The sequence below is a fragment of the Oreochromis aureus genome, linkage group 5, assembly GCF_013358895.1.
Source record: "Oreochromis aureus strain Israel breed Guangdong linkage group 5, ZZ_aureus, whole genome shotgun sequence".
NCBI classification, from domain to species: Eukaryota; Metazoa; Chordata; class Actinopteri; order Cichliformes; family Cichlidae; genus Oreochromis; species Oreochromis aureus.
Window position 1 is genome coordinate 971,022 of NC_052946.1, and position 10,462 is coordinate 981,483.

The 10,462-nt window shown below is 41.3% G+C and overlaps 1 protein-coding gene across 1 annotated transcript in view; it reads left to right on the forward strand.

Annotated features, from left to right (window-relative positions):
* Positions 1 to 7,000, forward strand: part of LOC116315133 (calcium/calmodulin-dependent protein kinase type 1D-like) — a 32,690-nt gene extending 25,690 nt beyond the window's left edge. The window contains exons 6-13 of the mRNA XM_031733315.2: positions 46 to 169; positions 801 to 876; positions 2,850 to 2,962; positions 4,362 to 4,440; positions 5,048 to 5,135; positions 5,741 to 6,093; positions 6,354 to 6,435; positions 6,522 to 7,000. Of these exons, the coding sequence (XP_031589175.2) occupies positions 46 to 169; positions 801 to 876; positions 2,850 to 2,962; positions 4,362 to 4,440; positions 5,048 to 5,135; positions 5,741 to 6,093; positions 6,354 to 6,417 (897 nt within the window). The 3' untranslated portion in view covers positions 6,418 to 6,435; positions 6,522 to 7,000. The remainder of the gene's footprint in view (positions 1 to 45; positions 170 to 800; positions 877 to 2,849; positions 2,963 to 4,361; positions 4,441 to 5,047; positions 5,136 to 5,740; positions 6,094 to 6,353; positions 6,436 to 6,521) is intronic.
* Positions 7,001 to 10,462: the final 3,462 nt, after the last annotated feature.

Genomic DNA, 10,462 nt, shown 5'->3' on the forward strand with positions numbered 1-10,462 from the left:
AGATACATTTCTTTATTTTATGTCTTGCTTTTTCTGTTCTCTCAGCCTGAAAACCTGCTGTACTATAATACAGATGAGAATGCAAAGATCATGGTCAGTGACTTCGGTCTGTCTAAGACGCTGGAGCATGGTGTGATGTCTACAGCCTGTGGAACACCAGGATATGTTGGTGAGGTAGCCATTTCTCTGTATGTGTAATGTGTGAGATAGTTAAACATGATAGACTGAAATACTGCAGTGACAGACCATTTCTAAGTTGTTGCTGTGGTAAAGTACCATTTCAGTGTACTACATTTACTACATCTTAATACCACAAACAATTACTTTGGTTTTTGCCATCATCAAAATCTTATCACACTGGAGCAAGAAAAAAAAATCCATTTTCATAAATCAGACAGTTATTGTGTTGGATGACAGTACCTAGCCTCCCAGGAGTCAGTGGGTGGGGTGCTCATGAATGCTCCATCTGTGGACTCCATCGTCCTGCTGAGAGGCTTCAGTGCTCGTGTGGGTAGTGACAGGAAGAACTGGAGGGCTCATTTTGATTTATTGTGAAAGTAACGACCAGGCAGAGCAGCAGGAAGGGAACTTTGGTCAGCTCTGTGGTTTTTTATGTGATATATAAATAAACTGGACTTTGATCTTATTATTATTTAAAACTAAAGGCAACTTTTTGCCTTTTACTTTTGAACCATATATTATCTTAGCTTTAACATATTAGCTTTAGTGTGACTTTTTCTGGAGTGGAAACAGTCTGTTGTTTATAATGGTGCTTACTTCGTTTGTCCTGCTTTCTGTAGCTCCGGAGGTTTTGGCCCAGAAACCCTACAGCAAAGCAGTGGATTGCTGGTCAATTGGAGTTATCACTTATATTCTGTAAGTACAGGCCTGTGTGTTCATAATAACATGGCTAACTGTATACATGTTATGAATATTAACTGATCATTTATGGAGAACTGTGAACATTCATCAGTTATTGATTTTATTCATATTCCAAAAGTCAGAAGTACATGAATACTTGTACAATACAATATTAGAGTCACCAAATACTGTAGTATTTACTACCACTGTAGTACCTGTGGCTCCAGCAGTAGACAGGGTCACTACGAGCTGGAAGGTTGGTAGTTTGAGTATCGTTGGGCTCGTCACTGAACACCAAGCTGTGTGTACGAGTGTTACAAAGCCCAACAGTGTTGTGTGAAATACAAATAAGACCAGAAGGATCTGTAAAGCTCATCAACTCATCAAAGACAGGATCAAACTGGACTGTAAAAGCTTCAATACATCATAGAAAATCTATCAAATGTTTAAAATGAGACAATTTACCAATTTTAGAAAAATATCAGCTCATTTTGAATTTGGTGGCAGCAAAAGGTACTAAAAGGTTGGGAGGGGCCACGTTTACCGCCGTGCAGCAGCCACACTTTTTATCAGCAGTTCATGATGTCTGGAAGCTGAGCAGAGAATTGTTTGAATTTTGGGAAAGGAATGTTGTCCTCATCTCATATGTGAGCGTAGCTGCTGTTGTGGGTCTTTGTCTGTGCAAAGCCTGCAGAAAGTGTTGTGTGGAGGGGAACACATGTCGCTCTTCTCTGAGCTTTGGTCCAAAGATGGCAGCTGCGTTTCCTGATCATGTTCACAGAGAGCTTTAGTTTATGGCATACAGTGACGTGCACGACAGAACGATGCCTGTTTTTAATGCAGTGTCGCGTAAAGACCCAAAGACCACAGGTGTCCATCGTTAGCCCGGCCCCTTACACACACAGGTTTCTCCAGTTTCCTGGAATCCTTTGAGGATATATTGCACTGGTTTTTTTTTTCACTTTTCTTTTGTGACCCTCTTCCCACTTTAAGTGAGAAATGTTGCTGCCATCAAATTCAATGTATGCTTATATTTTTTCCATTCCATCTCAAATCAGCCAGTTTTTGAACATTTCCAGTTTGCATAAATATTTCACTCTTAGGAGACTTTTTTCTGTTCAACCTGTTAGATGGGACAACCTGTTCATATCTTTGCTTTTATGCTACAGTTTGTCATATTTGCTTAATCCAGCATTAAAGTTCAATGAAAATGTCACTTTCTTCCTTTTTGTGATGAGTATTTCACATTGAAAAGTTTTTATATGCTTTATTTTAAAGGATTGTATATTTCAACTATATACCATTCAGAAATCCTCATTCGTTGCATTTGGAGTCTTTTTTTTATTAATGTCACATACACAATAACTTTACAGGAATCCTGGACTGTTTTCATATTTTCACTAGCCAGTACTCAGACATTTAGTGTATCTGTCTCAAATTACAGATCCTGATTGATTTTGATGGAAAGAAAGTTTAGTGAAAAGTGAAAGTACTTTTATATTTAATAGTCTTTGAGATATTTATGTTCAAACACTGCTTCACAGCTCCGTGTTGAGAAAAGTAGGTCTAAAAAAAGAAGAGAAGTGTTTGATATGTAAAGCTGAAATTTCACAGTCCTCACTATAAATGTTCATATTTTCTATTGTAACATTTTTTTTTACAAATCAGAGATGGTTGAGCAGAAGGTTGATGTGAGACCCAACAGTACAATGTGTCAGTTTAAACATTTGTCCTGCTGTGTAAAGTGTGGATTCACAAATCAGTGCAGTGTGTTTGTTTCTTCCCAACATTTCTGTGAATGTGTTTGTGGTGGGTGAAAGTCTGACCGCTCTGCCCGTTTACTACAGTAGCTGAGGAAACCCAGCAAATTGATGAAACCAGCATCAGAGCATATTGTATAAATATCATATAAGCATGATGATGGCTGCTAAAGTAATCCAGAGTTGATCCAAATCTGCGGTATCTGACAGGCTGTGTGTGTGCTGCAGGCTCTGTGGCTACCCGCCATTCTTTGAAGAAAATGAGACGCGTTTGTTTTCAAAGATCATGAGAGCTGAGTACGCCTTTCACTCGCCTTTCTGGGATGACATCTCTGAATCAGGTATGCCAACAGCTACACACCGCAGTTTTCAGTATTAACCCTCCTGTTTCCTTCATTTGTACTCGATGTAAATAGCTGGGACTGGGTCAGACCAACCAGTCCTATTTCTAACACACTTACATTAAACTAGGTTTCACTCTTTCACTATCGTTTAAAGGGTGAATTATTCATGTGACTGTACAGACTAAGTTCCACGTTTCTTCTTAAAACCTGGCAAAAATCACATGGATGATCTAACAGCTCTCTTCCCTCACAGCTTCCCAGGAACATTAGCCTGACACTGATCCATCATACAGATTTCAGTATGAGAACAGTGCAAATCTTGATCCACCTCATTTCTTTATATTTGACCTCCAAGGAACCAGACTTTCCTGTCATTTTCACCCCTCAGCTGTAAAAGGCTGATGGGGTATTATCGTCAAGTGTAGACATCCAAGTTGGTGCAATAACTCGATAATGAGGCAAGTTAGGAGCTTCAAACTGATACCACAGCTCAAAATCTTGGACCAGTTTGAATCTCAGTGACCTCACAATGAAGGTCAAGGTCAGAGGTCAAGTTTTATGAAAATCTAAAAGGAACATTGAGAAAGCAGACAGACACGCTGACATGACTGGGAAGATAGAAATCCAAACAGACCAGTCGCAGGGAGACAGGAGCACTCCACCCAACAGCTAAAACGAACAAAAGCCACAGCTGACTAACACGAGCAAGCAAACATCAGCAGGTACAGAACAGCAAGATTTGTCCAAAATACAAAACCTGAAGATCCCAAAAAGTCAAAACTCCTGTTCCCAGGATCCAGAACAGTAATTGTTCCAGCTGTGGTGGCCTTACGTTTGTGAACAAACACAGGTTAAATTTGCATAAGCACAGCAGTGCTTATCCTACGCTCTTCCTCTTTGAAAAACTCCATCTTGAACTCATAGAATTTATATCAAACAAACACGTTGTATTTGCCACATACACAATCATACAGAGTACAACATGCAGTGAAATGTTTTGTGTGCAAGCTGTGGACAGGCTGCAGACGTAGCCGGGCCAGTCCAGGGCTTGGTTTTAGCACTGGGGAGCAATCAGTCTGCTCTGATCGCTCATCAACAACAAGGCACGTTCATCCAGGACACTGCTGCTTTTTTACAAGTCAGCCTTCTGTGTGAACTCTACATGTTCTTGTTGTGAGAGTCCAATCAATCAGCAGTTTTAGAAACAGCCATCAGCCGTGTTTGGCACCACCCAGCGTCCTACTGTCTGTGGGCTCACACGTTTTCTTCATATGCAGGTGTTCCTAATAAAGGGTTTTAGATGTATTTTCGAGAGCTTTAATAAAACTGTGTGTAACATAGAGAATTCATGCTACTGTATGCTGAACTGAACTCTGTCCATATTATGTGTCAACAGCCAAAGAGTTCATCAAGAACATGATGGAGAAAAACCCCAGTAAGCGCTTCACCACTGAACAGGCACTCAGGCACCCCTGGTTAGTGCTTTGCCTCTTAAATGTCACAACATTTTGGACAATGATTACAGATTTTAAACCACATAATCAACATGTGACTGAAGATAACTTTCAGGTTTATTTATGAACAAAAGTATCAACTGTTTATGAATTACAGTCTTTTTCTGAGAGACTGAAAAGTAATTGGTTAGTTGATATAGAAGCAGCCTCGTGGCCACGTGAGACCTTGTTCTCTCATTATTCAAAGCAAATGATCTGGTCTAATATCTGGGGGTCATTCCAAGTCTTCAACTATTTGGTGTCGAGCTTCACTGAAGGAGGGAAGGAGGTTGTCAGCAGGATGAAAAACCAAAATAAGACAGATAGCAAACATTGTATGATTGGCCAAATCAACGATCATTCTTAAAAAGAAGGAAAGGTATGGCCAGCTATGCAAGACAAAGGCCTGAAAGACAGAAGACAGACCTTGGTTAAGAAAGAACACATTATGTTTGTTTGTCCTATTACCTTTGAGCCTCTGAGAATGTGGAACTATATCTAACTCTATCTGCCCGATGATGGTGTACAGACGCAACATTGTCCAAATACCAAGAACCTAACTTTACGTCTGCTCATGTGACCCTCGCAGGATTGTTGGAGACACAGCTAGAGACCAGGACATTTATCAGTCTGTGTGTGAACAGCTGGAGAGAAACTTTGCCAAATCCAAATGGAAGGTAATGGCTAATGACTGGAAAGGTTACAATTGTGACTACATACGCCACGGGTGTCAAACACAGGGCCGGGGGCCCAGAATTGGCCCAGCAGAGACTCCAGTGCAGCCCATTGGACGACTCTGGAAAATGTGATTGTGATATTTTCACAAGTTTTACTGCTTTTCCTGTTGATAGAGAATCCCCTTCATCTGCCATTCACATGTATTAACACAAACGGGTTAATACATAAAGCATCTACTGCAAAGGATTCCTTTAAGACATTTTAATAGACAATATTGAAGAATTATGAAGAATTCAATATGATTCTATCAATAAATAGTTCAAATTAAAGAGGATAGAGGAATACTAAAACAAATGACTTCTGCAGTATGAGAAAAGAAAAACAATATGTCTAAAGAAACTTGCACTGGGTACCTGTTCCACCTCTAACGTACAGAAGTAAAGTTTCTGAAATGATGGGATGAAGGGTGATGAAGTTTTCTCACAGAGTATATGTTCTTGCATAATCCAGCAGGAGTTCTCCAAACTCTAAACCACACTTTTTCTGTACGAGATGCAGGCGGCACCAGTAGTAACTGCTCACTTTGTATGTGGCTCTCCAACAGCAAGCCTTCAATGCAGCCTCTGTAATCCAGCACATGAAGAAAATGCAGCTGTCCCACAGCGTGCCCTCCACACCCGCCCTCTCCATGCCGAACATCAAACTAGAGTCCTCGTCCCAGAACGACTTGGAGCCTGTAAGAGGCTGCCGAGATCAGGCAGACCCCCTTGACCCCAATGGAAACCCTCTCCAGTCTGCCAGTCTTCTGTCCTGGAGTGACTGTGACCTGGACACAGGACTGTGCCCTTCACTGAGAGCCAGTCAAAGTGAACCCGGAAGTCCTCTCAGCACTGATGAGTCCAGACAAGTTCATACCTTCCATTCAGAGAATGACGCTCTCTTTATTCAGTCACAGAGGTAATAAAACTGCTGACCCCTTATGTATCTGATAAAGAGAACTAACTAGAATTAGATGGCCAGAGTAAGGAGCAAACATACTGTTTTAGGCTTTTCCAAACTGTACTTCATCTTTGTTTACTTTGCTTCTTTTATGTGTATATTTATACTGTTTCAAATGATGCTTTTTGGGTAAACTGATTATTAAGACCTCCAGAGTGATGCTTTATATAATTTGGCATTCATTAGTTGGCTTTGAATAAATCCTGAGTGTGTTGCAGCCTCGATGCAGTGGCTCCGAGGAAGGACCAGCCGCTTCAGTCTGGAGTGTGCTCCATCATGTGATTTGATGACGAGATGCAGGTAAATGGCCTCCTGTGTATCCACGTTTAAATGTCAGCTGTACTTCACAGCCATAACATCCAAACCCCCTCATTAATACTGTGCAGGCCTCTTCTTGCTTCTGTAACAGCTCTGACCCATCAGGGCACGAACAAGGAACCTTTGGCGGTGTCCTGTGGTGTCTGGCACATCACCCGGGTATTCCCTGAGCTGTTCCTGAGCAGTGTCTACAGTATCCAGAGACCACAGCTGTCTACCAGTGCTTTAGAGGGATGTGCTTGATCAGCAAAAATATTTAGTGTGGGAGGTACCACACAAGCAAGTCTGGCTACCCGCCCACAAAGTCTGGGTGCAACCTTTGGGTAACTGTTTGGGCAGTGTCAGGTGATGCGAGGCCAAGAGACTGTCAAGCCCACAGTTGAGAACAAAGGTCTTAATATCCAGCCTTACGTGATTATCAATGATCAGAGTGCTAAAACAGAGTGTTTCCCCATTTTAATAATAAAGCATTTTCATTATTCATCAAATATACGTGTATATAAGTCAATATATCAATAAAATAAAAAGAAGTGAGTAGTAAAAATGACTCTTCTGGTGGCTTAATTTTGTGTGTGTGTACAGGATCTAGCTTTAACCTTGGTAGACTAGCAGGTGACTCCAGGAGGGTGAGAAGATGTCGCCACACCATCATTATACTTAGTTTTAAATGAAAGGTTATTGAACACAGAACCACGACTCATATGCGACCTTGCTGATAGTTAACTGTGCTTAATGCTGATCATGCATAGGTGTAAGTTTTGAGTTTATATAACGGATCAGAAAACATCATCCTCACAGAGTGTGACCTGTGTGTGTGGGGAAGACGACACATCTCAGAGAATGTCTGACTTATACTTTGTATGATTTAATAAAAAGAAGTAGTTTTAAATAAATGAACAAACACAGAGTTTTAAAAGGTAAAATAAAGTATTCCTCTGTATTTGGAGTAAAGGGATTATGTTACCATGCACATCATGTGAGAATGTGCTAAAGACTAATCTAATTAAAGCAGAATTACATAAACTGAATGAAACATGAAGTAAATTATATATTATTTTGTAAGTCAGACAGAGAGACAGGAAAAGTGTGGGTGGACATCAGATGATTAAATGTCAACAACTTGATTGGACGGCCAAAATGTGACGATGTGACGTGGAGAGGAGGGAGAAAGGGTCCCTTTGGTGTTGTGTGAGAGGAGCAGATGTGATGTGAGATGTTCACAGTGGAGAATCCCAGCAGAGACAGTAGAGGGGAACAAAGGCCAACCTGTGAACTGATTTGGCCATTTGTGGCTCGTCATCACGTCGCCGTGTTAGACGGCTCATTCAGAAGGATTTCGATTGACATCATCCTTCATGAATGCCCAGCTGCTTTCCTGTCCAGTGATTGATAGGTTCGTAGCTTGAACCCATTCGCTGGAACATTGAAGGCAATGTAATTACACAGCAAAGCAAGACACAAGTAGGCAACGTTCTTTGTGTTACTCATGCATGAGGAGGCCCGTCTGGAGCCAAGTGTCGTTCCACCCACTTGACCTCCGTCAGACTCTCAGCCAGGTTCCCCATAGCACTCCTTTTATTGTGGTTACATGAATATGCATAGGGTCATTAACATATGACATCTTACATAGGTATACATGTGAACAAAGAATACCTTGTGTGTATATGTGTGGGGTCAAGATGTGACCCCTTGAAGACTCCCCAAAGCTGGTGCCAGGAGTCTCGCGGTCCACCTAAACAAAAGACTCTTATGCTTAACCAGATACAGAGTAGGTGTCCTCCTATACCAGGGGTCGGCAACCCGCGGCTCCGGAGCCTCATGCGGCTCTTTAGTCCTTATACTGCGGCTCCGCCTAGTTTGGGAAAATAAATTAGAAGTATTTAGCTGAAGTGTATTTTATTTATGTTAGTTCTTTTTAACTCGTAGTTCTAAATTGGAAGATTATTGTGATATTGAAATATAAAAATAAAATTATATTCTATTATTTTTTCATGGCTCAAAATAAGAGTCACACTCGCGGAAGCCGGTGTACCCGCCGAAACGCCGTGCATTTATCGAGACTTTCAACCCCAGGTAGGCCAACTATGGATCTTCGGATCCACATTATGTCAGCAGCTGTTCTCCACCGTGAACTATGTTAAAGACAAACACCGTTCACGCCTCACAGATGACAGCTTACAGTCCTGCGTAAACTGACTTCGTATAGCCCCGATTTGCGGACTCTGTGCGCAGAGGTTCAGGAGCAGAAGTCTCATTGTAAACAAATCACGGCAGACCCGACGATGTTTCCATGAGCATGCTTTTTGAGCATCTCTTTATTGAGCACTTTTCACACACGGTTGCTGTACGCATACAGCCGGCTGTAGCTTTTCAGCTCACAGCCCGACATACACCACCAACACAACAGCACAGATAGCGCAGACGTAAAGGCAGCGAGGCGTGATTGCGGGTGTCACTCAGGTGCGTCCGCCTCCCCTGCAGCGGCGCTGCAAACCACGCCCCGCCGCACGCATTAACCAGGTAAAATACATATTTAGGCAGAATTTTGCAAATATCTATTTTTCATTTTTCAGCAGCATAGTGCTTTTTTCCAATTATTTTTTAACAGTCAGGTCGAGGCTCCAACAGCCCAAAGGCGATATAAGGGTGGCGGCTGACAACAGTTTTTGTTTGCTGGATCATTTTAGTTCAGCTGGGTGTCTTTCCTTTTGTTATATTTCTTTAAGAGCTCAAAATGTGTTGATTACGTAAATAAAATGTAATTTTCTCTGTAGCACTTTATGGATTTCATAAGCAGCACACCTTAGTTGTTCACACAAAGCATAAAGATAAAAAACAATATATACAGTGTTATCTTCATTTTAGATGTCAAAAAGTATTTGCAGCTCCCAGTGTTTTCTTTTGCGTGGAAACCGGGTCCAAGTGGCTCTTTGGGTGTAAAAGGTTGCAGACCCCTGTCCTATACCATAAAACAATAAGACAAGGCACGGCCTCTCCCATGCTCCCAAGATGTGGGTGTGAAAGCCAGAGTGCTCTGGAATGCACACAACGTGTGTCTGCAGACTACTAAGGATCAAACCTCTATTAATCTACAACTAATTATAAAACTCTAAGCATATATGAGTAGATATTTCTAAGCATAAATGACAATCAACAATACAAAACCTAACAGTGCTCATCATCATCATGGGGATGAAGAGCATCTTCAGGCCTGACTGTGCTCATCCTTCCTCCAACCTCTCCTCACCAAAGAGAACAAACTCAGCATTAGCTCACAGTAGCTTAGTTAGATGAGTAGAGTTCAGGTGATCTGTGAGTTTCACTATTTGATTCTGCTCCTGTGAAACTGCTTTAATAACATTTCCTGCCAGTAAGTTGTGGACATTCACTTTTTAACTGTTTGTTAAACAGTGAAGGTAAAGATCAGAGTATTGTTCTTTATAGTGCAAACAGCTCTTACACGTTATCCCAGTGCTTTATATTATTAATACTACTACTAATAATAATACTACATTTTATTTGAGGGCGCCTTTCAGAAATCCAAGGTCACCTTACAAAAGAACAACGTTAATAAAAGGAGCAATAGCCATAAAATCCATAGAATAAGTTAAAATTACAAAACAGAACTTGACAACAGATAAAATCAGCACTAAAGCGAATAAGCCAGTTTGAACAGATGTGTTTTGAGCTGTGACTTAAATACAGGAAGAGAGTCTATGGTTCTTATGGCTGCAGGAAGAGAGTTCTGGGGCAGAGCGACTGAAGGCTGTGTGCCCCACAGTGATGAGACGAGCGGAGGAACAGTAAGATGAATAGCAGATGAGGATCTGAGAGGGTGGGAGACAGTGGTGATATGGAGCAGGTCACACAGACAGGAAGGAGCAGACACTAGTATGTGAGAAGTAAGAGTTTAAGGTTTATCCTGGCTTCTATGGGCAACCAGTGAAGCTGCTGAAGAACTGGGGTAATATAATAATAATAATAATGATATGAGCTCTTGACGGAGTAC